Here is a 27,830-nt window from a genome sequence, read left to right as displayed (position 1 = left end):
CTCCGGGAGCCCCAGTTCTGAAATCCTTGATCCAGTTCAGTCTCATCTTCCAATACAGACACACGGGGGACTCAGGCCTGGAGAGGTGACGCCACTAGCCAAGCTCCGCTCCTGCCGTGCACACTGAGACACCTGCACACTCCTGTTCTGCTTTTGCATGGGGCCAGCGGAGCCTGTCTGATTATCTGACTCTGCAACTAGGCTGGGAGCTCGGAGAGCAGCCGGGCTCTGTGTTCCAGAAGCTGCGTGGTGCACACTCCAAGAAGGTGGTCCTCGGTGCTTGTTAGAAGGTGCCGAAGCACAGATGCACACTTAACTCGGGGAAGGCGGTTCTGTGCTCGAACCCACATCAACTTCCTGGTTCTGGTTTTGCACCCACTACCTAAGATGTCACCATTGAGGGAAGCTGGGGAAAGGCTCCTGGGACCTTGTGGCACTACCCTGTAGCTTCCCGTGGGTCTGCGATCCGCCAGGTCGCATGAGCCTCACCCCAGCTCAGGAGATCAGTGGGGCAGGACCCCATGCCTCTGACCCTCTGGACGGCTCCCCTCCACCAGGCCACTGGTCCTTCTCACCATTTCAGTCCTCTTCCCTTTTACAATACACCATCATGTCAAATGAGAAAGTTTCTAGCTTTCAATACGAGGAGAAAGCTACCAATAACGGGGGCGACGTGGAGCCCCGTGCAGGATTAAAGGAGCACTTGGTGGGCGGGTGCTGGCGAGGGAAAGGCTCAGGCCGCTCCTCTATTCTCTGTGCCGCTGGGGCTCAAGGAGCTTCAGACAATGGCAGAGAGAACCCCAGATGGCAGAACCAGGCCTGCATATTGGAAGGCGAAGACCCGGAGAGATGACATTTTCCATTGCTGACCAGCCGAAGAGGCAGAAATAACAATGTCTGAAACCCCGGGAGGCCGTGAGCTGGGGAGGGTCAGCCCATCTTCCCTGCACCCAAGGAGGGTGCACAGGTGAGGCTGTGAGCTGGGGAGGGTCAGCCCATCCTCCCTGCACCCAAGGAGGGTGCACAGGTGAGGCTGTGAGCTGGGGAGGGTCAGCCCATCCTCCCTGCACCCAAGGAGGGTGCACAGGTGAGGCTGTGAGCTGGGGAGGGTCGGCCCATCCTCCCTGCACCCAAGGAGGGTACACAGGTGAGGGCTGTGAGCTGGGAAGGGGTTGGTCCATCCTCCCTGTACCCAAGCAGGGTGCACAGGTGAGGGTCAGGAGCCTTTCCCATGGCTCGATTTAATGCTTAGGGGCTAGGAGGGTGTTTCCCACCTCAGGTCATAGCCATAGGTGCTGACCAGGGCCTGCAGGACGTGAATCGCACTAGCTCTGCTGGCAGCCATTTGCCACAGGTGGCTGGTGTGGCATCCTGCTCAGCCCCACCTGGACACCACTCCCCCAGTCCTGCCAGCATTCTGCCACAGCCACCAGCAGGGGACAGACAGACCTGCCCCTAGTCTCGCTCTCCTCTTCCCATGGGGGTCCTTGAGCGGGGTTTGCAAACTGGCCCAAGGACCAAATGCCGCTCGTTGCCTGTTTTGTGAATCAAGCTTTACTGGAACACAGCCACACCCACCTGTGCAGCTATGACTGCGTTCTTGCCACTGCAGAGATGCATGGTTGTGACAGACCACAGGGCTTGCAAAGATAAAATATTTACCATTTGGCTTCATGGAAAGTTTGCTGGCTGGGCACCATGGTCATGCCTGTAATCCCAACGCTTTGAGAGGCCGAGGCAGGAAGATTGCTTGAGCCCAGGAGTTGCAGACCAGCCTGGGCAATACAGCGAGATCTTGTCTCTACCAAAAATTTAAAAATTAGCTAGGTGTGGTGGTGCGTGCCTGTAGTCCCTGCTATTCGGAAGGCCAAGGTGGGAGGATTCCTTGAGCCCAGGAGTTTGAGGCTGCAGTAAGCTGTGATTGTGTCACTGCACTCCAGCCTGGGCAACAGAGTGAGACCCTGACAAAAAAACAAAAAAGAAAGAAAGAGAGAGGGAGGAGGGAGGGAGGGAGGGAGAGAGGAAGTGAGGGGAGGGGAGGTGAGGGGAGGGAAGGGAAGGGGAGGGAAGGGGAGGGAAGGGAAGGGAAGGGAAGGGAAGGGAAGGGAAGGGAAGGGAAGGGAAGGGAAGGGAAGGGAAATTTGGGGGCTGGGCACAGTAGCTCATTCCTGTAATCCTAGCACTTTGGGAGGCTAAGGTAGGGGGATGACCTGAGGTCAGAAGTTCAAGGCCATGTAGCCTGGCCAACATGGTGAAACCCATCTCTACTAAAAATACAAAAATTAGCCGGGGGTAGTGGCAGGCACCTGTAGTCACAGCTACTCAGGAGACTGAGACAGGAGAATCACTTGAACCTGGGAGGTGGAGGTTGCAGTGAGCCGAGATCTTGCTACTGCACTCTAGCTTGGGTGATAGAGCAAGAACCCGGCTCAAAAAAAAAAAAAAAAAAAAAAAGGGGCGGGCACGGTGGCTCATGCCTATAATCCCAGCACTTTGGGAGGTCAAGGCGGGAGGATCACCTGTGGTCAGGAGTTCGAGACCAGCCTGACCAACATGAAGAAACCCCGTCTCTACTAAAAATACAAAAAAATTGGCCGGGTATGGTGGCACATGCCTGTAACCCCAGCTACTCGGGAGGCTGAGGCAAGAGAATCGCTTGAACCTGGGAGGTGGAGGTTGTGGTGAGCCCAGATCTCCAGCCATTGCACTCCAGCCTGGGCAACAAGGGCAAAACTCCGTTTCAAAAAAAAAAGAGAAAGAAAAGAAAATTTGCCAACTCCTGTCCTTGAGCACACCCCTCAGTGGGTTTCCTTGTCTTTAAAATGGAGGTGCCCCCAGACTCAATAGCAACCGTGAAAGGGCTGAAAAGCAGGGAAGGGTCCCCATTAGGGGAACTCCTTGGAACCATTAAATCTCCTCTCCCTTGATGGGGCAAGAGGAAACTCCCTTTGCAAAAGACTTCATCACAAATGCTGTAAACTTTCATTCAGAAAGAGAGGAAGCCAAATTCAAACCAGCCAAGGTGAACTTCCCAGCCCAAGGGAAGCTCCGGGTCCAACGCTGGTGTGAGACATGGGACTCAGTGACCTCATGGCATGGGGAGGCCGCAGGTAACTCGACTTTGGTCCCCAGGGTCATATAACCATGGCATTGGGCAAGACAAGAACAAGCTGGAGGGAGGCTGGGGTCCTAGCTGAGCGGGTCGGCCCTGCTCCAGTGCACTGCAATCTTGGGCGAGTTACCTAACTTCCAAGCCTCAGTTTTCTCATCTGAAATCCCAAGATAATGAGGGCCGTGATATGGCTTGGCTCTGTGTCTCCACCCAAATATGTGAAATTGTAATCCGCACGTGTTGGGGGAGGGGCCTGGTGGGAGGTGATGGGATCATGGGGGCAGACTTCTCCCATGCTGTTCTCGTGGTAGTGAGATCTGATGGTTTAAAAGTATGTGACACATCTCCCTTCACTCTCTCTCTCTCCAGCTCTGCCATGAGAAGACATGCCTGCTTCCTCTTTGCCTTCCGTCATGATTGTAAGTCTCCTGAGGCCTCCCGGTCATGCTTCCTGTACAACCTACAGAACTGTGAGTCAATGAAGCCTCTTCTCTTCATAAATGACCCAGTCTCAGGTAGTTCTTTATAGCAGTGTGAAAATGGACTCATACTGGCCCTTTCCTCCCAGGCCTGTGGTGAGAACTAGAGGAGTGCAGTCAGCACCCGGCTGAGAGCAGGCCTTCTGGAAACAGCTAGTGGAGGAACAAGAGGACTCTGGGGGCCTCAGTGCAGGCCTCTGGTGGGTCAGCTGGTGGGAGGTACAGATGTGAAGGTGGAGGGATGGGGCCCCTGTCCCAAGTGTTCCCTACGGCAGCCCACTGGCCTCCACGCCCACACCCAGACGCCATCCCACGGGGCAGGTGCATCCCCAGTAGTGGGCCCAGGTAGGAAAGTGAAGCACCTCCATGGGGTGTGATACGGGACCACAGCCCACCCACTGTGGGCTGCACGCTTCCTGGTTCTGTCCTGCATCTAGTGGCTCGGGGAGCACAGGGCAAGGAGTCCAAAGACCTGGGCTCCAGGTCTTTTCGAGCCGTGACTCTGGGCCAGGTGCCAGTCCTCCCTGGGTCCGGGTTCCTCCCACTGACCGATGCAAGGTGAAGCTAGCTTGCCTCTGGGGTCCGGCGTCTGGGAAGAGGCCACCATGCCCAGCCCCAGGTGCTTCTGCCCCTCTGTCCACGCCCACCCACCTTGGGATGGATCTTGATGGTGGCGATGTCTGACTTCTTGTCGATGTCTTTGATGGTGGCCTCATAGGAGTCCCCATTCTGTAGCTGCACCTTGAGCTGCTGCCTGCCCGAGGCAGCGTTGTTGCTGGACACCACGTGGGCATTGGTGATGATCAGGCCGGCCTCTGACATGATAAAGCCAGAGCCGCTGGACAGGGGCACGTTGCGGCCAAACAGCGGGTGTCTGCAGCCAGGGAGACACAGGCAGGTGTTTAGGGTGGGGCTAGGACACGGAAGAGTTGGGTGCAGTGGCAGGGCTGGTCAGCGAGGAGCAGAGCCAATGTGCGCCTGACAGAACACAGGTCTGGAGTCCCTCAAGCCTCCATTTGAATCCTGGCCGTGTGACCTGGCTGAGTCCCTGGCGCCTGCACACCGTCACAGCCATAAAGAGGTGATGATGATCACCTCCGGCTGCAATTTGCTGAGATGAGACGGGCTGCCTGAGACGTGTCAGATGACTCCCAGCTTGCATTCGCCATGCTGACTACGGAGCACGGAGCCAGACAGACCAGGATGCTAATCCCAAGTCCAGGCCCCACTTATTATCTGCCTGGTCGTGGGCAGGTCGGTGAGGCTCTCTGAGCCTCGGTCTCTCCACATGGGAAATGGGACAACAACACCTCCTCCGCCAAGTGGTGATGCCTGGGCTCTTAAACGCCTCTCAACAAACAGGACAATAATTGGCCCGAGGGGAAAAGCTCCACTGCGCACACAGCATCCTCCGGGTCTCTAGCAAATACCCAGGAACAGAGGCTCCCCAGAGGCTGGGGCAGATTCCTGATCATCCAGAGGGCGTGAGCGCTGGGAGGGCTGGGAAAGGCTTATTCCCACCTCCCTCCACCCCCACCACCAGGCTAGCTGCCCAAAGCCCCAAATGTGGCAGCTGGCAGCCGGCAGATGCAGGACCCGAGCCCTAGACACCCCGAGGGCAGGGGTGCACAGGAACAGATGAGGCAGCCTGGGCCCTGCTCTCTGTGAATGGGGTGGAGCTGGCCGGGTCTGCACTGGTGTTTGCCGATGGGCAACGGTCCCCAGTTCTCACTACAGCTGTCTGAGTAGAAGCCACAGCCCCACGTCCAGCAGGGGATGCCACAGCCAGCTGTGAACACCAGACACAACCTGAGACCTTCTCCAGGGTGGGAGCCTTCGGGACCCCAGCGAGGGGCCCAGCCCAGAGCAGGTACTCACTCCCTGAGGCTGCTTAGCAGAGATAAGCGAGGAAAACGGGCCCCCTCAGGGCCCGAAACCATGTGTGACACACAAAGCATGGAGGGATGGCAGCATTCGGCACATGCAGGGAACGTCTCTGCAAAGGACAGGAGCTTCGCTGTGACCCACAGGACCAGGGATGGCAGCAAATGCCACCCTGCACTCCCACGGAGGCAGGCAGGCCATCGAATGCTCACGGGCACCCTGCAAGGGTGGTGCTGTGGTGAGCTGTGTCCCTGTCAAGAGATACGGCCAAGTCCTAACCCCATAGGCCCGTGAATGTGACTTTATTTGGAAACACGGTCTTTGCAGGTGTCAGGAAGTTACGGTGACATCACGGTGGGTCCTCGGTGTCTTTAGAGGAGGAGAGTCCAGACTCACAGAGGGGTAGGCCATGAGATGACAGAGACAGAGAGCAGAGAGAGGGGCCTAAGGGCCGAGGTGTACCGAGGACTGCGGAAAACACTAGAGTGAGTAGAGAGGCCTGGGACACTCTCCCCACATCCCCCAGAAGAAAGTAGCCTGGCTTGATTAGGACCTTGACACCTTGATTAGGACCTCTGGCCTCCAGAACCATGGGAGCAAACATCTCTGTCATTTTAAGCCATGTGGTCTGTGGCTCTTGGTTATGGCAGCCACAAGAAACTACTGCCGTCCCTAACTCTCAGGTCTTCACAGTGGGAAAACTGAGTCCTGAGACGCTGAACTACTTGCCTGGGTCAGGCGGGTGGGCAAAGAGCATAGCAGGGGTCTGCCCCAGGCAGCCTGGGCATCTGGCTGCTCAGCCACCCTGCATGGTGACCCCAGCATCTGTCCACTCACGTCTGCAGCCAGCTTCTGCCACACCCACTGCACCTGTGTGGCCTGTGGAAGCCCCAGGGTGCCTCCCAGGGCCTGGCACCTGCAGGGTCTGCAGAAAATGCCCACATCCAGACCTCAGGTCAGGGGTCACAGCTGGGAGGCCTGTGCCTGACGAGCATCTGTCTCATCTTGTCTGCTGGGTCTCACCCACCCGCTCAGGGCATCAGCCACTGGAGGCTCTGAGGGTGGAAACAGCTTCCAGCAGGGCGTGAGTCAGTAATTAGCTGGTTCAGAGCCTGGTGGCTGGGGCCTTCCAGAAAGATGCTGCCCCCATCCCTACCTCCTGGAAGGCCAGCAAAGTGCCACTTAGCGCATCCAGTTGTAATTTCCTCAATGACACATCTCAGGGCCCAGGGCCCGAGGGAAGGGCAGTGAGGGTCAGTGTGCTGCCAAGGGGGCAGTGAGAGGCCCATCAGCATGGGGCACTGGACAGGGTGGCAACCAGGGCTATGGGTTCTGCATGGGTGGTGCCCCCAGGGTTGTTTTGAGAAACATAGGCTACACAGCACACAGCCCACAGCCCAGGGAGCTCCCAGCAGGTGTGGGGGATGTGACGCGGAGGTGCTGTGTGCCCGTCATGTGCTCTCGCACCCCCATTCAAAGAGCACAGCCTATGCTGAAGAGCCCGAGATGGGGAGGGCAGAGGGGCAGTGACGCCAAGTAACAGGGGCTTGGACAGGACAAGGCCGAGTCAGCCAGCAGGGATGCTGTTCTGGAGCAGGAATCGCTCCTGGGATCTCCGGATGAGCCACCAGATTCTCAGTGCCCAGGGGCGGGCCTAGGGCAGTGGAGCCTCGTCCCGGGGAGGCTGGAGGCCTCAGGGAAAGTGTGGTGAAAACAAGCAAGTCCCTGGAGCCCTGGCCGGCGGCCTCTGCTGACTGCTCATTGCCGGCTCCTTGTCCGCCTGGACCCGCCGTCTGATCCCTATCAGGGTGGAATGAGGCTCGGTGCCAGGGCCTCCTCACCATGCTGTTTGCCAGCTCTGTCCACACCCACGGGCCAAAGGGCTAGGAAAGGTGGGTGGGAGAGACACTCTAAACCTCAGAAGAGTCATTCATCTGCTTCCGTGGGATATAAGTCAATCTGGGACAAGCCCTCAGGATTCGGTGTGAGCGATCAGACATTGGGCAGTTTGCACAGTGGCAGGTTCCGAGGGCAAGGCTCCCCCAAAGCAGCTCAGAGGGTCTCCGTGATGGGGGAGGTGGGGGATGGTGGCAGGGACCAGGGCAGGCACTGCAGGAAGAAGGGGAGGAGGCTTTGCCTGTGCATCTGCAAGGAGAGGGGGTGAGGCCACACGGTACACACCGCTTCCTCTAGGGGCTGGGACATCCTGCTTCCCTATTGACCAACTCCACTCGTTCATTCATTCTTTTACTCATCCCTTGTACATTCACTCATTCCCTCCCTCACTCATTCATTCTGCCACTTCCTCACTCACTCATTCCTCCCCTCACTCATCCGTGCACTGATTCATGCGTTCACTGACCAGCCCTCGTTCCTCCCTGCTCTGGCCACACGGGCCTCCGAGCTTACTGAGCTGCCCCCACTGCCCTGTGCCACTGGCCCAGCTCCCGGGGTGCCTACTTCAGGCTCAGCTTGTGAAGCCTCCCGAGCCCCCAGTTCCCACTGCCCCGAGCCCTGCTCTCTGCCTGCCATGCGTCTGCTCCTTGCACACACACCCGCTGCCTCCCGGCATCTCCTCCACTGGGTTCTGTGTCTGCTTTACTGCGCAGCCCCTCAGGAAGACCAACACATTGCAGGAACCCAGTAGCATGGGTGGCAGCATGAAAGGACAAAGACCCACAGCTGTGCACCTTCTTGGTGCCTACAGCTCCAGCAGATGTGGAGTCACCCTCCCCAGGGGCACACAGGCAGCTGGGAGATGTGACTGAGGTCAGCCTGACCCCAGGACACTCCAGTTTCTGTTGCCCAGGCTGCAGAATCAAGCCCGGTTTGGGTCCCAGTAGCTGGCCGGCATGCCGGGGGACACTGGGAGGTGGAGAGGGGCGAGGGGTCTCCACCCACCTCAGGAAGAGCTCTATGTGGACCACGGCTGGTGCGATCTTCTCCACCACGTCGGCGATGAAGTTGAATTTGTAGCGCGGACTGCTCAGCTGGCGGAGACCTGCGCTGGCGGGAAGGGCCAGGGGTGTCAGTGAGACCCTGATACCGCCAGCTCCCAGAGGCCTATGCCCAGGGGGCAGGAGGAGGAGGCTCTTCCTGAGACCCTGTCCCGGTTCCCAGTCAGCCTCAGCCCACACTGAGCCCGTTGGGGACCCCCTACCCCACAGCAGTGCAGTGACACCAGGCATTTGGGAAGGGGGCTCGCCCACCCCGAGAATGGTTAAAAAGGCTTCCACGTTCTGGGCTTCCTCAGCCCTCTCACTGGACCCTGCCAGGCTGGCCAGGAGGCTCAGAGAGAGGTTAGGACATTGTCCTGGGCCACACGGGAGTGAGGCTGGGGCCAGATCTCGGGTCAGTCCCCCTGGGCCTTGTCTGTTCCCTCATGCTGCAGCAATACCTTTACAGGAGAGAACGGGCCCTCTCCTCATGGGCTCCAGCCGGTCCCTCCGAGCCCCAGGGCTACAGCAGTGTCCAGGCAGGGGTGTAGTGGAAGACCCCTGGGTGACCTTTATGAGCTACCCGGGCCTGGACACAGTGTGGCCCCTCTGGGCAAAAAGGGCTGCCAATTTCTGAGTCCACAGGGCCCTACATCTGTGTCTAACTTGGCCACACCCCAGCCCGACTGGCCAGATGGTTCACGAACTTCTCTGGGCCCTTCCTGGGCTCAGATTCCTGCTGCCGTCAGGAGTGGGGGCTATGGCTGCCAGGACCACAGGCCTGAGGCATGCGGTGGCACGGGGCCCACAGACCTCAGGGTTCCCTGCATGGGCCTGTGCCAGGATCTCTCTGGTTCCCACCATCTGGAACGCACACGGCTCAGCCTCGCTTGTGGTTCCTGGGCCCCAGAATGAGCGCTGGGCTGGAGGCTGCACACACTAGGGGTTCGGCTGGGCCTGTCTGCTTTCTAGCTGTGTGGCCTCAGATAAATCACTTATATTTTCTGGGCCTCAATTCCTCATCTGGAAAATGGGACTGAAGATGCCCTCCTACCACGCCTGTGGGAACTGAGTATGGAGGACTGCAAACTTCGAGTCCCTGCCCAGGGGCCTACCCACCCACCCGGCACCCAGCCACCCAGCCACCTTGGCGATGGGGAGCAAAGAGGGTTCAGTCCATAATGTCCAGCTTTGCAGCCCACGTTCCTCTTGATCTCTGGGAAGTGGCCGAGCATGGGGACCGAGGGAAAATCTGGTTTTCTGGATCGTCCAAAGGCACGAAGGTACCGTGGTGGATGCCACTGTGGGGGCAGGGCCCAGGCCGCAGTCCCTGCTGCTGGATGCCACTGTCGGGGCAGGACCCAGGCCGCGGTCCATGCTCCAGGAATCAACAAGGGGCAAACGCAATCCCCAGGCACATCCCAGTTCATTTCCCCAACTCTCCGGGGGCAGCCGGGGGAGGAAACTTTGCCTCTATTTTAAAGGTGGGGACACTGAGACTCCATAAGAAGAACCGCTCTGCCCACGGACACGTGACTGGGAGGGGAGAACCAGGATCTGAATGCAGGCCGCAGAGCTCCTTTCCCTGGGTGCCCCCACCTCTGCCTTGTGGCTCCCCAAGGCCCTGAAGAGCCCTTTAGCCTGAGCTGGGACCTGGGGGGTTGGCTTGAGCTCTGGTGTTGGGTCTCCCAGACTTCCGATGTCTGCCTCTCAGCCGGCCCGCAGGCACCAGCCACACCAGCGCTCGTCCACTTCAGTCAGCCGGAATCAAAGGCCGCCTGTCTGGGATGGCTAGAGCCTGGCTGGGAGACGCCGGCCACCGCGAGGCTCCTCATAGATCAAACTACTGCGGCAGAGTGGGGTCTCAGGTTCAGAGGTCACATTAACAAGCACCCCAGGGACAGGGCCTGCTGTGGGCCCAGGGCTCTCTGTGCCCACGTTTGCTTCCATGAGGGATGTGCTGCCCTGCTCCACACCTACAAAGCGGGCGGCTGCCTTGGTGAGGTGAAGCTGCCGTGCGGCCCGAGGAAGCAGCCCAGGCCTGTCCGCTCCTCCTTCCTGCCCCTGGGAACTTGAGTTCATTTTCTAGCCCCCAAGTAGAGATGAAGGACACCAGCCACAAAGCCTGCTGCCCTGGTGAGGTTCAGAGCTGCTTCAGAGCTCTCACAAGATGCCCTCAGACCAACAATTCCCATGACCCAGAGGGACCCCAGGGCAACCCCCAGGCCCAGGCCCTCCTCCCTCTACCAGGGAAGACTCAGTGGGTCTGCTGCTCCCCTGCGTGCCCTGGGGCCTGAGGCTGGCGCCCCATGTGCCTCACCTGAGGAGAAGCACCAGGGCATGGGCACAGCTCCCAGTCGGGACCGTATCACCTCTCCCACCATGTGGCCTTTGTCGGGCTGCCGACTCAAGTTTCTGCTCATCACCCACTTCTCTACACCTCCACCTGCACGACCTCTCTCTGCTCTCCCTACCAAGATGCTCTGGCCGGTCCTGGGCCCGGCCCTCATCCTGCCTCCTCTAGGCAGCCCCCCAGCAGCCCCAGCTGGACCAAATCTGCCCCTGCTCACAGCCTTATTCAATCCATGCATGCAGGGTGCCTTCCATGTGCTCCCCGTGACGGCTGCTGAAGACACAGTGGTTCAGCTGGGGGCGAGGGTCAAGTCAGCAACCGACCAGTGACAGCACAGCATCACCAGGGATGAGGCAGAGGGGAGCCCGGCGTGGGGTGGGTGAGTGCAGAGGTGCCCTGACCCAGGCCTGGAAGAGCCCACGGGCAGGGGCACAGCACATGGAAAGCCATAGGCTGAGCCCACATTGCCTGTGCAGGCAGCCACGGCAGAGGGGGACCTGGGCCCAGTGTGAACACAGCAGAAGGAGGAATGCCAGCGCCTCTCCTCCCACGGGTGATTAGAAAAGGCTGCCTTCCTGTGTGTCTCCATCCTGGACTCAGACACTCCAACACCCAGGGCCAGAAAGTTCTCTGGGCCCCAACCTGTCCACCCACTGCTTGACCTGGCCCAGGTCTCACCACGGGGGACGGCAGAGCTGGGGCCAAAGCTGAGCTCCTGGACCCCCTCAAACCCCTGGGCTGCTGGGCCCCTGAACACTGACCCAGCCTGAAGATCTGCACGGCACTGCGGTCTCCACTGGAAGGACTTTCTCCCCAGTGTGGTCTCCCAGAGGTTACTTAAAATAGGTGCCACTCAATTTTAGAGGGGACGATTCGTTGTTAAACCCTCTGTAAAAGACTTGTTAGGTAAAAGCCTTGCAGGAAACATCAGAATTCTACTACATGGTGGTTATTTGGGGTTGGGGTGAAGTTAGAGTCACTTTTTTTCATTTTTCAAAGAGAAAATAAAACAGGGCGGGAGAGCAAGGCCTGAGACATAAGGGCCGTGGGGCTGCGTTGGGAGGTGGCCCATTTCCCACAGAGTCTCCAAAGAGAAGCCCGCATGTGCCCACCCCCCACCCCAGGCTCCTTTGGGACAGAGACTGTCTGGTTTGCTTGCACACCCCAGTGGTAACCAACACAGGGTGAGACATTTCAGAAGGAAGGGATGGAGCGGGCAGGAGGGACGGAGAGAGGAGGGGAGGAAGACAGAGAGCAGGGAGAGAAGTTCAAGGGTGAACTTGCTCTCTGAGCAAGTTCTCATGCTCTCTGAGCCAGCACACAGTAGGTCTGCAAACAGCACCCTGAGGAAAGAATGTGGGTCGGCTGATTAACCAGGCCTCCCAGCAGCCTCACAACAGCAGCAGCACTGGCCCATTTTATGGCCCAGGAGACTGAGGCTCAGAGGCGAAGATCATTCACTGAGGGAGGGCAGGCCTGGCGCTGGCCCAGGTCTGGTGGATTTCAGGGTCTGGGCAACCCCAGAGGCTGGGGCATCCCTGCAGGCCCCACCAGGCCCTGTCCCTTTAAGCGGACCTCGGTGGGTGGTGGGGTGGGGGCAGGGGCCTCCGTGCTCCAGCTCCTCCTCCCAACACGCAGATGAATCAGCCATGAATCAGGGGAAAGGAGGACGCGGTTCCCACTGCCTCTTTCCACAGGAAAACCGTGGGCCCCATGGCTGGGAAGCAGACTCTGTTTATTTGGGGTTTTTTGACAACCTCCACCCCCACCCCATCCTCGAGCCAAAGTTCTGAAGTCAACAGTCAGTCTCAACCAGATTCAACCGTCAGCCTTTTTTTTCCCTCAATAAACTGGACTCTAAAGGCCCCAGAAGTTTCAGTCGGGAAAACCCTGACACACAGCGAAGCAATCAAGGCTCAAGGCTAAGTGTCCGGTGTCACCTCCCAGGAGAGGAAGGGGCACAGCAGGGCACGGGGGAGACAAGCAGAGTGCCAGGGCTCCAGCTCCAACAGCCCTGCCTGATGGAGCTCCGAGGAGTCCTGGGGGACTGTGGCCGATCCTGAGGGAGGACCACGTGCTGGCTCTGGACAGTCATAACTGCCATGGAGCAGATAGCGACACTGAGGCCGAGATACCCCGCGGGGTTACCTTGTGCTGCTGCATGGTATGTGCACTGCGTAACTCCAGGCCCTTGTTGACAAATATCAGAGTGGCCAGCTTCCCTGCAGTTGTGCAGTGCACAACCTGCCCAACTGTATGCATCAGTCCCTCTAGTACATAATGTGCAGAGCTGGGACCGACACTCAGTTCTGTTCCTCCATCTCTAAGGTCCCTGCCCCTTCTTTTATTGCCCTGTGCAATTAGCAGACCCCTCTGTCACCCAGTGGTCAGCTGTGAGCTGGGGATGGACAAGCCATAGTGGATAGCCATGGGTCCCAGGCTGTGACCATCTGTCCATAACAGTGACCATGGTCTACAGACCAGAAGGCAACATCTTAGCAGGGCATTCAAGGCCTGGGGTGTCCTGGTCCCATTGACATCTGCAGCCTCACGTGCTGCCACTCTCCCCCATGGACCTCGGCTTAATTCCTGCACACACAGGCTCCTAAGTGTCACTGTGCCTTTGCACATGTGGTTCCCTCTGCCAGGAATATGCCCTTCCTGTCATTCCTCAGGGCCCAGGCCAGCAGAGCCTCCTCTGGGGAGCCTGCCCCGACTCTGCAAGTGCGGTGATCCACCTCTCCTTCTGGGCCCAACAGCACCTCGTACCCTTCCCAAAGCTGGTACCCTTCCCAAAGCTGGTCCCTTCCCAAAGCTGGTCCCTTGGGGGTGTGCCTGTGGCGTGCACCCCTGCACCTGGGCTGGACCTGGCCCACAGCATGGGGCAGGAAGCGAATGAGGGAGCGAATGAATGCTCTTCAGAGACAGAGGAGCCATTCCAGGGGCCCGCTCAACAGCCCCCAGCCCCGCCCACCACAAGGGGCTGCCTCCTGGGTCTAATTAGTTCCCAGGACAGCTTCCTGTGTTTTTCCTCCTCTGGAAAATTTGCCTGTCCCCTAGAGAACTGTGCGCCCCCCACCCCCAGCCATGTCCCCAAGTGAACTGTGCCCCCACAAGCCTCAGGTCCAGCTGTGGCTCCCCATGGGGTGGGTTCTGCTGTCTGCCACCCTCAAGCCCAGGGACGTGTCCATGTGGAACGCAGGAGGGACGAGGGCTGCAATCCAGGCCCAGAGCAACCCGCTGCCTCCCCTCCACGGGCCACACCTCGCAGGCGGGACCCGATCTGGGCACGGGACATCAGGCTGGGCTCCGAAGTTTGTGATCTCATTGAATTCTTGCAGCAATTCTGCAAGACAGGAACTGAGTCCATTTTACAGGCAAGGAAACGAGGCTTAGAGAGGTCAGGGGACCTGCCCAAAGGGCACAGCCAGGCCCTGGCCTTGGCGCTTCCCCAGCTCCGTGCTGGGCCTTGGCAAATGTGACAGCCTGTCCAGCCCCAGGGGAGCTCAACCTAGACCCGTCCTCAATGTAGGGCCAGCCTGGCTCCTCTGGCTGTGAAACTCCACACCCAGCTGGGCCGCAGCCAGCCCCTCGGAGGAGGAGGAGGCGTTGCCGCCAGCCTGCCTGATTTACCAGGAAGGCTGGTCCTTGTGCACAGTGCCATGGGTCAGGCAGGCCTCTGAGCATCCATGCCACTGAAGGCAGGGAAGACAGCCCCTGGCCCTCCTCTTACAGGAAGCCCTCCCTGCCTTGACCGGGGCCAATGAAACTCCCTCCGACAGGGCCAGCACACGACAGCACCTCCACAAACACCGCCTTCCAGCTTCTTCCCTTCCTCGACTCCTCTCCCTCACTCTCACAAACTCCACTTCTGTAAGACACGTCCAGCTGCCATCCTTTCTTCACATCAACTTCTATGAGCCCGGCCCCGTGCAAAGCACACTCAGTCCATCATCTCGTTTATCCAGTGACCAGTGAGGAGGGCCCCCCTGTTATCCATTTCACAGATGAAGAAACTGAGGTGCAAAGAGCTTCAGAGACTTCTGGGGTAGAGCTGGGACTCCGCACTGAGCAGCCAGACATGAGGGACAGAACTGGGTCCCGGTCCTGGCGCTCTGCCCGTTGTGTGCTGGAGCAGGGTAACACACACAGGTGGGCAGGCTGTACACTGCACAATTCCAGGAGTCACCTGCTGCCCCTGCACTAGACCTGGCTTTCAGCTTGGGGAACATATGGACGTGTCCTGGTCATGTCTTGGCTGCACAAAGGACAGGGGTCTGTGATTTTAAACCCTGTCTCATCCACTAGTCCACAAACACCCTCATCAAAACTAAGTAAGGCCTCACTTCCCCAAGGTACTAGGGGCCTGCCTGGTATTCAGAGCATTGGTTGGGGAACCAGGGGACCTGGGCTCAGGGCAGATCCGTCCATCCCTACCTGAGTGACCGAGGGCAGCTTCCTATAGCTCCCTGAACCCTTTCTTATACAGAACCAGGATATCAATACCCCAGTGATGTGTTGAAGGCTTTGTGGGCCTGGAACACAACCCAGGGTCACACCCTTGACCCTTGTAAAACCTGGTGACCTCCCTCCCTCAAAGCAAGCCTGGGTGGAGGGCATTCAGACCACCTGGCAGGCCCTGGTGAGCCTGTGGGAGGCACAGGCCCCCTTGTACCCGCCTCTCTACAACTGGATGCCACCACCTCCAGAAAGCCCTCCTAATCTAGCCCTCTGTCCATTCTGAAGGCGGTTTCGTCCTCTTCTGGGCTCCATGCATTGCCATTGGTCCCTCACAGTGCAGGATGGGGGTTTCACAGGGATCTGTGGCTGTGGTGATGTGGGCAGGAGGCAGTGGTTGGGGGCACCAAGCCTGCGAACCCGCCAGGAGACTATGCTTAGTCCTGAGGCCGTGGGAGTCATGGCCCAGCTTTCAGCAGGGAAGGTCCGGGGTCTTGCCAAGTCCCCTCAGGCCGCTGTGTGGGGCTTCATGGGAGGGCAGTGGCCTGCTGGGGGAAGACTGCAGGCTGGCAGATGGGGTGAGGGTGCATTTGCTAGGCCAAGCCCTGGCAGGAAGGGCAGCTGCACAGCGCCCTGGTCTCAGCTCCAGTCCGGCTGGACTCCTGGCTCCTGGCGGCCTTGGCAAAGGCTCTTGGCCAAGCAGCTCTGCCGGCAGTTCCAAGTCCTCCAGTGCGGCCACATGCTGCGGCTCGGCCCTGCCGCCCCAGCGGGAGTGGGCGGGGCAGGAGGGGAGGTGTCATCTTGCCTGAGTGGTCCCAGATGCTGAACTCCAACGCATGTGCAGCCCCAGGAAGCTGCTAAGAGGATTACAAGTCAAAAGTCAACCCAAGTTCTTCAATAAGTACAACCGGGAGATGCCGTCAGAACCTGCTTGAGGTTGCACAATAAAAGCCGATGATTAAATGCCACCTTGTAAACTGCCCCGGGGCTCTACATTCTGAGCGCAAGGCGGGCTCCAAGGCCTGTTTGTCTGCAGCCAGAGGAGAGGCTGTATGGCCTCAGAGCGCTGGTTATGCGCAAAGGGAAACCCTTCTCCACACAGGCCCTCAGAAACGCATTTATCCCCGCTTTTACCACCCCGTGGATGGACATTTATCCGCTCTGTGCAACTGAGCTGCCTTAACGTGGACCTGAGAAGATGCAAGGGTTCCCTTGAGAAGTGGTGATCCTCCGTCACTGAAGGTACGCAAGAAGGACCCGGAAGGTTATAGGAGATTCACACATCACATGGGCCCTTGTCTCATTTCATGTCATCTACAGAGGCCACACATTGGCCCAGGCCCCTGCCCTGCAACGCTCTGAGTCTGGAGGAGATGGAGATCACGCAGAGAAGCTGACTGACAGTCACAGCTGTGTGCAGGGCCCACCGGAGACCCTGGGTGTGCTCACCAGGCAATGAGGACGACTGGGCACAGTGGCCAGGGCAGGCGGCTCAGGGGCGGTGAGACATCCAGGTGAACCCACCACACGAAGGCGAGGGAAGGAAACTCCAGGTAGTGGGCACTGTGCGTGCAAAGGCCCCGAGGTGGGAAAAAGACCAGCGAGGCTGGAGCACAGGGGATGAGGAGACAGTGGGAGACGGCACCGAGGGTGGTGTGGGCCAGGTGGCAGGCACAAGGCCCTGTGAGTCAAAGTAAGTGTTGGAGTGACTTGCGGGGAAGCCTGCAGGTGACGGGCAGGACAGATTGACCAAGGTGATCCTGGCTGCTGTGTGGGAAGTGATGGAAGGGAGGATGGTGGGGGGAAGTCAGAGCACCCCAGGAGACATTTTGTGGGTGAGCTGAGAGGACTCCTGGGGCACAGGGGAATGAGGGGTGGAGGGGAGTGAGGGGCGGAGGGGAGTGTGGGGTGGAGGGGAGTGAGGGGCGGAGGAGAGTGAGGGGCGGAGGGGAGTGAGGGGCGGAGGGGAATGAGGAGCAGAGGGGAATGAGGGGTGGAGGGACGGAGGGGGTCGAGGCTCCCCACTGAACATCCTGGTGCTCCTCTCAGTGGGGCTGGGAGAGTGGAGCCCAAGGCTGCTCCACAGGCATCTCCACACAACTCTAGCTCAGGAGACACCTGAGGGCTGGAGATAGCGCCCAAAGGCCCAGCACCTGGGGAGGACTTAATGGCAGCTGAGCTCACGGGGAGGGACGCGGTGAGAAGGGACCAAGGAGACCCTCCTGACTACAGAGGGTGAGAGAAGGTGGAGGAGCTGACACAGGGAGGGGAGAAGAGAGCACAAGGAACCTCAGCCCACAGGAGGCTGCCCTCACCAGGCAAGACTTCCTCCCAGAAATGCCCGGCAGCGCCTGGCACACCACTAAGTGTGGCCAGCACCCAGCAACTTCTGGCCAGGAGGGCGGAAGCCTGGCTACGCTGCTGGAACACTCCATGGAGGCTGAGCCTGATGGAGCCGGGGGCCCAGGCCTGACCCGACTCCCAGTCTCGGGGCCCTGCCACCCCTGCAGAGGAAAAGCCCCACAGAGCATAGCCTTCAAAGCCAGCTAGACCCAGACCAGGCCCCGCCGGGTCACTTCCTGACCATGTGACCTCAGAGCAGTCCCTCAGCCTCCTTGGCCTCCGGCAACACATCTGCGCTGCCTGGGAAAGGACCAGGCTTGCCGTGGGAAATGCGGCAGGACTGGGGAGAGGCCGGGCACCTAAGGCCTCCACGGGGAGTAGACTCTGCGTGTCACCCTGCCGAAAGCTGGGCGTCCAAGGTCCCCGTGCACCGGGCTACAAAGGCAGGGCTGCACACCGTCCACAGTGTGAGCGGCACCCTGGAGATGGCCAGCAGCTTCCAGCCTGCACTCTCTGCCTCCCCTCCCCATTGGGCCCCAGCTCCCCACCACCTCCCTGGCTCCATGGGCTCTGGTGGTGACAGGGCTCTCAGGTCCTGTGCAGGTCTCTGCCTTGCCCATGCCCTCCCCGTCCTCCCCATCCTTCCCCGGGCAGCTCCCACTCCTCCTCCCCAGCTTGGCACAGAAGCACCTCCTCTGGAGAGCCTCTCCTCACCTTGCCGGGTGAAACAGATTCGGGTCGGTCACCACAGTGATAACAACATGTGAAATATCGTGGTGTGGGGTCGCCCATCAGGCAACGGGCGTGTGCCTTCGTGCCTGGCAGCAGCTCTCCTGCAGGTGCTGATGTCACACCCCCTTCTCATCTGAGGAAACTCAGGGTGAGTAAGTGGTCTAAGGTCACCTCATCGGGAAGAGGCGTGCTGGGCCCGCAGATCCCGGAGCACTGAGGCCTCAGCCCATGACCCCACGCTCTTGGCCGTCTCCTGGCCTTCTGAGCTCCCCATGCACCTGTCTGTGGGGATCAGACTATTTTCCTCCTCGCACCCTCCCTCTGTCCCCTTGATGGTCTGTGAGGCTTGAGGGCACCAACAGGGTCTGCTACATGGCTGTGCCTGTCACCAGCCTGGGGCCAGCCAGGCACACGGAGAAGGCGCCTCACGACACAGACTCCAGGAGTCAGTGAGTGTCTCGGAACATCCAGGCTGCCTCCGGCTCCCTGCCAGCCCTGCGCCCTGCAGCCCTATTCTCATAGTGCCTTCCACGGTGGGGAGCAGGGTGGGGAGGTGGCCCCCATCCACACAGCTGGGCTGCAATGCGCAGACCCAGGAAAGGCACCCCGGCACCAAGCCCCAATCTGATGAGCCACCGTGACAGTGCAGCAGGTGTTGAGTCAATGACAACGTCTCTGAGACCCCGCAGCCCCACACTCGCACCCCTCAGCCTCCTGGGCAGTCTCAACACAAGCCAGACCTCATCACCCTCACCTCCATGATGGTTTGAACGTGTTCCCTCCAAAACAGAGGTGCTGCCCATGTAATGGTATGAAAAGGTGGGGAGTTAGGAGGTGACAAGGTCACGAAGGTTCCTCCTTTCCAGCATGGGCTGAAGCTCCGTATAAAAGAGGCTACAGGCAGCGTTCCGCTTTGTCCCTGCCTGCACTTCTGCTGTGTGAAGACGCAGCTTCCTCCCTTCTGCAGAGTGCAGCCCTCACCAGACAACCGAGCCTGCTGGCACCTTGGTCCTGAACGTCCCAGCCTCCAGAGCTGTGAGAAATACACTTCTGTCCTGTATAAACTGTCCAGTCTCAGGTGTGTTGTACCAGCACAAGACGGACCAGGACTCCCTGCCAAACCCTGCGGTGACTCTTCCACATAATCCTAGCTAATCCCGAGTGATGCTTCCCGCACAGGGCTCCCAGGAACCCCAGTGTGCTGGGAGGAGGACGTGTGTGTTCTGCCAGAAAAGAAGAGCTCTCTGTTGAAATTCTCTGGGGGAACTCCTGGGTTTTATCAATTGAGAACACTGCAGGTTTTCTCAGAACCTCTGATAGATTGAGCCTGAGAGTCTCCACTACAGGAATAGAGCGCTCAGTTTCCCAACCTTTTTAGACCATGAAAACACTTGGAATTGTGTTCAGAGGACCGCAGAAAAATTAGGAAGCCCTCTGCAGAAAAATTAGGAAGCCCTCTGCAGGCTTCCCAGGTGCCCTGGAGTTGGTGCTCCCCATGGTGCTCCTGAGGCTCCACGGAGCCTGTTCTGGCGGCTACTGCCTCTCTCCCTGCCACCTGCAAGCTGATGGCACGCAGGGCCCTGACTCCTAACCATGAACCTGGGGCCCAGTGCTGGTCTTCAGTGAGCCCCTGTCTGGCTGCAGCAGAGCCTGCCTTCCTAAGAGGCACCACAAACAGGGAAAAAGGTATAGCAGGTTTTCCAGCATTTTCCTCCACGCACAGAGTCCACCTGCACAGTGAGATGCAACTCAGAGCCGACTGCCTCAGGGCAGGCTGTTCTAGGGTCTGACCCCGAAGTTCTCTCCCCCAAGCAGCCTCTCCCTGGGGCGCCCTAAGCAGCTCAGGGACCTGCAGCCTGACCCTTCCCACACAGTCCTGTGGAGACCTGCACTCCACCACAGTCGCAAGGAAAGAAGGTATCACCCAAGAGGGCACCAGGACTGGAGATTTAGGGCAGAAAAGAGTGTCCTTCATCCAATACCCAGACAAAGCAGGGGTCCGAGGACCAGGGGAATGGGCACGAGACATCAGTTCTGAAGAGACCAGAGCTGGAAATAGTCCTAGATGACGCCCCTCAGGTGGCCAGGAGACCACCGGGTTTCCCTTTTGACTAATTCTGTGACCTTGGGGACAGCGGTTTACCTTTCTGGGCCTCAGTTTCTTCATCTGAAAGACCAGACGGCTGGTGGGATGATTTCTGAAGGGCCACCCGGTGGTGCCCAGGGAAAGACGACCTCGAGCTCGGCCCTAACTCCCGGCCTTAAGTTTCCCCAAGAGAAAGAAGCTTCACTTCCTCCCCGGCCCCAGAGCGCTTACCCAGCGGGCAGGCGCCCTTCTGCAGCTGGCGCACGGGCGTCCCGGAGAGCTGCAGCGCGCGGCGGCTGGCCGCCTGCAGCGCGCACACGTTGGCATAGGTGTGCCCGTCGGTGCCACACACGGCGTGCGTCCAGCGGCAGCGGCACAGGCCGCGCACGCACTCCAGGCTCTCCCCACAAGGCGAGTCCAGGGGGCTGCCGCAGGGCTCGCCCTCGCTGGCGGCGCACACCAGGCAGCAGTTGCAGAGGTCGGGCACGTAGCCGCCGGGGCAGCGGGGGCTGGGACACCGCGACACGTCGCAGCGCGCGGGACACGGCGCCGCGGGGGGCTCCCGGGCCAGCGCCAAAGCGGCCAACGCGGCCAGGAGCAGCGCTCGCGCCTGCATGGCGGCCAGGCCGGCGGCGGGTGGCAGCGCGGGAGACCGGGCGGGGGCCGGCGGGGGCCGGTGGGGACAACGAGGCCGCTGCGGGGCTGGGCGCCTACGGATGGGACTGGGGTGGGCGCGCGGTCACATGCGCCGGTGGCTCAGGCTAGCGGGCAGTCGGGACAGCAGGAGCATCCCCAGGGCGCGGGGAGAGCAGGGACTTCGGCTCCCTCCAGCCTGACGGTCCCTGGCCAGCCGGCCCGCGCCTTTAAAGGCGACCGCCCAGCCCGCCCTCGCTGGAAGGGGCGGCCCGGCCTCTCCGCCAGCCCCGCCCAGGCCCCGACAGGGCCCCGCCTGGCCTTCCGGGCCTGGACCCACCCAGCAGGCCTTGGGACTCTGGTCTGCCTGGTCGGGAAAACGCGAGGCTACAGACACGCAGGGGTCCTTTCTGGTGGGGACCCCCAGGCCCAGCCTATCCCAGTAAACCTTGGAGGATGCATTTTCCCCGCTCTAGAGGGGTCTGTCCAGGTCCAGTCTCCTCTGTGCCTCAGTTTCCTCCTCCAGGAAAGAGGAATTGACAGCTTTTCTCAAGCTCATAGGGTCGCTGGAAGAATCACAGAGGCCAGGCCTGGGCAGCGTTCCCGAGTCCTGGCTGTCCAGGGAACAGGAAGCTGTTTCCATTCTCATCATTGCTCCTGCATTCTCTGCAGGGACCCTTCAGACCCAGGTCCCATCGCGAAGGTCAGAGTCTGGTGACAGTGCGTCAGCTGATGGTGTGAAGGCTGCAGAGTCAGGGGAGAGGGCAAAACCCCCCTTGGAGGTAAATGTCAAACCTGGAGAGGATCTGGATGTGCGGCAGTGGGATGGGAAGGGGGACCTGGCGGTGACCTGGGTAGAGGCTCCCAAGCAAAAGCAGGTCCGGGTAGCAGGAGACAACCCGGGTGCACAGCCTGGAGCTGCGATCTTCACACTTTGTAAGTCCCTAGTCCCGTGGGCTGCGTGGCGAAGCCTGGGAGTCCTTCTCAGAAAGATGTCGTCAAGTACATTTAAATGCATAAAACAAAGACCACAGGGTCACAAAGGGGAACCATTCTATCAAAACACAGTTATCAAAATACATGAAACAATTCATGACAGTGTGGCCTATGTATGGGCTTCTTTATCAGCGTGTTAATTATAGGTTCTGGTCTGCCGTCTGATACCAGTGGACATTTCGTAGCAGCCCGGGGCAGAGGGCTGCCACTGGAGACACCTTCGGTGTGGGCGGTGACGTCAGGGTGAAAACACTCAGCTTCTACTGGCCGTGGAGCCACAGGTCCTGCTGGCTGGGGTCAGCTGCACCCCCGAAGGAATGAATGCTGGACTTCAGTTGGAGTTGTTGGGATAACTTTTCCATCCAGTTTCACAGACACCCAAGTTAAGAATGGGGAGGGGCACCTCTGGTCCAGAGGAGGCAGGGGGAGTTGGAGGTTAAAGGGCCTCATGGAATGGGAAGGTGGAGGGGCCTGATTCCCTGAGGGCCCTGGGTCCTTGAAGGCCTGAGCACTGCCAAGGCATCAGGCAGGGAGTGGCCCCATCAGACAGGGTGTCTGGGGAGGACAAGGTGGGAGGAGGCGGGGCCCCAAGTGTGAGCCTCCATAGGACCCAGAGAGAGCGAGAGTTTGAAGGGTCACAGGAGATGGGGAGAGAAGGGACCTGGGGCTTCTCCTCCTAAAAGTCCCTTTGACAACGGGCAGTAGCGCCTGCATTTCTGCCTCTGCAAACCTGAAGTGCATTTTGCTTTGAAGATGTGGAGAATTTCAGGCCATTTCTTGGAATGGCCCAGAATGCTAGGGGTTGGGGACCTCAGGGCTGGGTTGAACCTCCCTCAACCTTGGCCAGGGCTCTTGGTTCATGTCTCTGCAGGGTGGGCTTGCCTAAGGGGCAAGGAGAATTCTTCACGTGCCCAGAAGGCCTGCCCCTCGAGTAAGCCTTGGTGGGGTACTGTGACCCAGAGCTGACTTTTTGGGGGACCTGTGCTTTCCTGCAGACACCTGGCCCTGAAGATCAACACTTTTCCATCCCTGGATCCTCCAGGGCACAGAAAACTAAGTCCCTGGGAAGGGCCCGAGAGCTCATTTCCCCTAAGCTTTTCATCCACAGATGGGGAAACTGAGTCTCAGAGAGGGTCCAGGACCAGCTGCTGCACCAGGTCAGAGTTTGCACAACCTGCCACAGTTTCCAAGGACCCACAGCTGCTGATGTGTAGGCCCTGAGGCTGCTGGGGTGCTCTGCACACACTTGAGAGGCCCCTGAGAGGTGGGCGTCAGGATCCTTAGAACAGGCCAGGGGAGTAGAACGTCGGAGCTTCTGGCAGGGGGGCCTCAGATCTGGGCCTGTCCTTAGGTCAAGTCCTTGCTCCTCCCTGAAGACCATGCTGCCCCCAACCGCCTTGACCTCCTTGCAGTGGGGATTTAGTCCCCTTGTACAGAGACGGAAACTGAGGCCCGGAGTGAAAAGACCCTTCTCTGCTCTGCGGCTGGAATGCAGTTCCCTGGGGTCGCCTTTGTTCTTCGTTGAAATGGGCAGGGGCTCACAGTGGCTGCCTGGAGCTTGGCCGGAGTCCAGCGCTGTCCTTAGAAGAGCTGCACCCCCTGCTGCTCCTGCCCTGCACTGCTGCTCCCTCAGCAAACGTCAGGGCCTTCCAGCCCCCTAACCCTGAGCACCTGACTTAGGGGCCAGGAGTAGGGGAGGATTCCCCAAGGGCCTGGGACCCACCCGGAGGTTCCTGTAAGTCTCTGGCTTCCCGGTACGGGACTACCTCTGTCGTCAGCCCAGAGCTCCAGATTCAGGCTCCACCAGGCCAACGTGTGCAGGTGCAGGGCAGACCCTCCGGCCTGTGTTATCTCAGCTCGTTCTTCAGCAATGCCAGGAAGCTTGTTTAATTTACGTACATCCCTCCTTTATTCATTTCTACTTACTGCCCCTTGTCACCCTGCCCGAAATTTTGACAGTTCTTTACAAACAAGCATAAGATGAGATGTTGCTTATCCTCAGTGGAATGGAATTTGCTCCCTTTATGCTGGGCCTGGGCTGGGCCAGGGTCTGCCTCTCTCCAGGGGACTCTTGTCCCATGCCAGGACCCCATGGCCCTATCCCATCCCCCCATCTCTGCCCAGAGCTGGACAGCAGTGCCCATCCTGGGTCTGTAGGGGAGCCCTCCAAGCTGTGGGCAGGCTTGGCCCTTTGGCTTGACCCCTGCCCAAGTCCAGGCTTCGTGTCAGATGAGGTCATTGCTTACACCACTCCAGAGACCTCAGAGACCATCGTCAGCTGTGATAAGACGCGGTGGACTTGTGAGTGGGTGACTCAGAGGGTGGGCTCTCCTCAGGCAGATGGGTGGGGGGTGGGCGTAGGTTATGACATGGGCCACCCTTTCTGCACCTCCCAACACTGACATCAGCTCTGCCCTCCTTGGGTGCTTCTGTAAGCTCTGGGAACAACCCCTCAAAGGGAATGCCGGTTACAGCCATTTCATGGGTACAGAAAGCCGAGCTAGGGGAGTTTAAATGACTTGCCCAAGGCCCCTCAGCCTTTAGGTGATGGACCCAGGCTTAGGAGAAGTTGGATCTGACCGCAAAGTGTATGTTCTTCCCCCAGAACCACACTGCTGTTCCGTACCCATTTTATGGAAGGAAAAACTGAGGCCCACAAAGGGAAAGTGGGTGGCTGAGACAACCAGGCTAACTGACCCTAGTAGGTCACATTGACTGAGCCTCTGCGATATACTGCGGACTAGGGACTGTGCAGGGGTCTAGCCCTTACCACACCCTCTGAAGGAGGTCTTACTATTGCCATGCCCATTGCACAGATAAAGAAAGCAAAGCACAGGGAGGCCCAACAGCTCATCGCTGTGTCCAAAATCACAGTGAGTGAGCTGTAGCATTGGATTGGAACCCAGGCAGAGGGACTCATCTTGTACAGAAGTGACGTGGAGGCTCACAGGAGGAAGGCTGGGAGGAGGGGGAAGGAGCTGGGAGATGGCTTCGAGGGCCTGGAATCCGCCCTGACTGATGAAATGAAAAGATGAATCAGGGTCACGCAGCTGGGCAAGGGTCCTCTTCCTTTTTCACGTGGTGCTCCTCCTTTGGCTGTCTGGAGCCTGAACTCTTCTTGGAAATCACCCTGACTCCACCCAGCCCTGCCAGGAGAGGTTGAATGTGAACCCCCTGGACCACAGAGGCCTCTGCCTCCTGGGAGCAGATGTCCTGTCCAGGGAGGCGGCTCTCCCAAGACCACCAGCCCCACCTGCCCACCAATGGTGCTGCTGTCCTGGAGGCTGCTCGGCCTCTGTCCTCCTTCTGAGGGGCCACTGGCCAGGTGTCATCTGAGGCCTCCATCCTCCAGTGGCAGCTGGGATGAGGTAGTGGCCTAAATTGTGGCTCTGTCCACCTGGGTGTCAGGAATAGGGAAGCTGTCCAGGGTGAGTAGGGAGGATGCTGCTCTGTGGGGTTGGGCTGGGGTCCGCTCTGTGGGGTAGGGGTGGGATCCGCTCTGTGGGGTAGGGGTGGGATCCGCTCTGTGGGGTTGGGGTGGGATCCGCTCTGTGGGGTAGGGCTGGGATCCGCTCTGTGGGGTAGGGGTGGGATCCGCTCTGTGGGGTTGGGGTGGGATCCGCTCTGTGGGGTTGGGGTGGGACCCGCTCTGTGGGGTTGGGGTGGGATCCGCTCTGTGGGGTTGGGGTGGGACCCGCTCTGTGGGGTAGGGCTGGGATCCGCTCTGTGGGGTTGGGGTGGGATCCGCTCTGTGGGGTTGGGGTGGGATCCGCTCTGTGGGGTAGGGCTGGGGTCCGCTCTGTGGGGTTGGGGTGGGATCCGCTCTGTGGGGTAGGGCTGGGGTCCGCTCTGTGGGGTTGGGGTGGGATCCGCTCTGTGGGGTAGGGCTGGGATCCGCTCTGTGGGGTAGGGCTGGGATCCGCTCTGTGGGGTTGGGGTGGGATCCGCTCTGTGGGGTAGGGCTGGGGTCCGCTCTGTGGGGTTGGGGTGGGATCCGCTCTGTGGGGTAGGGCTGGGATCCGCTCTGTGGGGTAGGGCTGGGATCCGCTCTGTGGGGTAGGGCTGGGATGCTTGAGCTGCCTCCACAGGGCTCCAGGGGCCTGGGGGACTGAAGAGGGCCGTGAAGGTGGGGCATCCGCCCTGAAGGGCAAGGAGGCCTCAGGTGACCCTCGGGGCTCCTGCAGGGAAGCAGGTGCTCCTCAGGCACCCTCTCCACAGTGCGAGTGCTGAGCCAGTTCCCACTGCTCCCTGACCAGGTGTGGTTGAATCCTGTGACCATTCCCATGTCCTGGGGAAGAATGCAGACGCTCTGAGAGGTGAAGCGACACCCCACCCCTCATACCTAAGTACCACCACCTCTAAGACACCCTCAGGCAAAATGCTCCACAGCTCACACCCAGGGACAGCAGTTTCTATCTGAAACACACACAGGCCTCCCTCCACTGTCCCACTGTCGTCTCTTCCCTGACCCAACCTGACCCCCTCCCTCCTAAGCCCTGGGAGTCAGCCCGACCCTCGTCCTAGAGACTCCACGGGTGGGGACAGTGGTGCATTCCGGCCTCCCTGTTCCCAGGACCCCCGCTGCAAGGACTTCCTCCTCCATCCCTCCCGGGCCCCAACTCCCACAGCCAGCTCCGGCATCACCCGAAACTGCTCCACCTTTCCAGACCCTGGTTTCCAGCACACCCCGTCACATGCTACCTGGCCATGCGGGCCTCCGTTCTGCTGAGCAAGTGGGCAACAGGGGCTGTTCTACCTGCTGGGGCAAAGCCTCCTCCTTCCTGGGAGAAGGCGGCTGAGGCTGCGGACGCGCAGGGGGGCAGGGTGTACCCTGTCAGATAACTGGGATCTCCTGTGGTGCCTCTTCCTATTCACATGTCCAGCAAGAAAAAGTCTTAAACAAAATATATAAAAATAATATATAATATATGATATTTTAATATAAAATACATTATTGTATATAATATATAGATTGTGTACCATGCATATATGCAACTTCTTCTTTGTGACATAATTCACGAACTATACAATTCATGCTTGTAAAGTGTGAGATTCATTAGTGTTTGGTACATCCACACATGTGCCACCATCACTGCCATCAATTTTAGAACATTCTCACCCCACCAGAAAGAAACCCCAGACCCAGGAGCAGTGACCCCGACCCTGCCGCCTCCTGCTGCTGGGGGCCCTGCTGTCCCCGCCCTCCTGCTCCTCCCGACTCGGGCAGCGTTCCCTGTTCTGTGCTGGGCCAGCCTGGCCCCGAATCCCTCCTCCGGGATGTACCTCCTTCCGCGCGTTCTGAACTTTTATTTGAGATAATTATAGAGTCATAGACACATGAGAGTGACAAAGAACGCCATATACCTTCCCCAGGGTTCCCAAACACTCACGTCCTATGACATCCGCTTTACTGCTCTGGCTCTGTCTCTGTCCCTCCACCTCTCCTATCTCCTTCCATCCTCTATCACTCTCTGTCTCTCTGTCTCTCTGTGTCTCTCTGTGTCTCTCTGCATGTCTTTGTTTCTCTCTGTGTCTCTTTGTCTTTATGTCTCTGTCTCTCTGTATCCCTCTGTATCTGTATGTCTCTCTGTGTGTCTCTGTGTCTCTGTGTGTCTCTCTCTGTGTCTCTGTCTCTCTCTGTGTCTCTCTCTGTGTCTCTGTTCTGTCTGTGTCTCTCTGTGTCTCTGTCTTTCTCTGTGTTTCTATGTCTCTCTGTGTCTCTGTCTCTGTATATCTCTCTCTGTCTCTCTCTGTGTCTCTGTGTGTCTCTGTGTCTGTGTGTTTCTCTCTGTTTCTTTGTCTCTCTATGTCTCTCTGT

At 59.1% G+C, this 27,830-nt stretch overlaps 1 protein-coding gene across 2 annotated transcripts in view; it reads right to left on the bottom strand.

Annotated features, from left to right (window-relative positions):
- The window catches only part of HTRA3 (HtrA serine peptidase 3), a 37,965-nt gene extending 16,725 nt beyond the window's left edge, over positions 1 to 21,240 (bottom strand). Inside the window, exons 1-3 of one of the 2 annotated variants that reach the window (XM_008018016.3) lie at positions 20,615 to 21,240; positions 8,377 to 8,476; positions 4,243 to 4,465 (exon numbers count right to left, since the gene is read on the bottom strand). In XM_008018016.3, the coding sequence (XP_008016207.2) occupies positions 4,243 to 4,465; positions 8,377 to 8,476; positions 20,615 to 20,999 (708 nt within the window). In that variant the 5' untranslated portion in view covers positions 21,000 to 21,240. The remainder of the gene's footprint in view (positions 1 to 4,242; positions 4,466 to 8,376; positions 8,477 to 20,614) is intronic. The other variant, XM_008018015.3, reaches the window with a different exon arrangement.
- Between the last annotated feature and the right edge of the window lie 6,590 nt (positions 21,241 to 27,830).

The sequence above is a fragment of the Chlorocebus sabaeus genome, chromosome 27 (genome assembly GCF_047675955.1).
Source record: "Chlorocebus sabaeus isolate Y175 chromosome 27, mChlSab1.0.hap1, whole genome shotgun sequence".
In the NCBI taxonomy this organism is placed as follows: domain Eukaryota; kingdom Metazoa; phylum Chordata; class Mammalia; order Primates; family Cercopithecidae; genus Chlorocebus; species Chlorocebus sabaeus.
The sequence above is the reverse complement of the archived record's forward strand: the minus strand, read 5'-3'. Positions and strand labels throughout refer to the sequence as shown.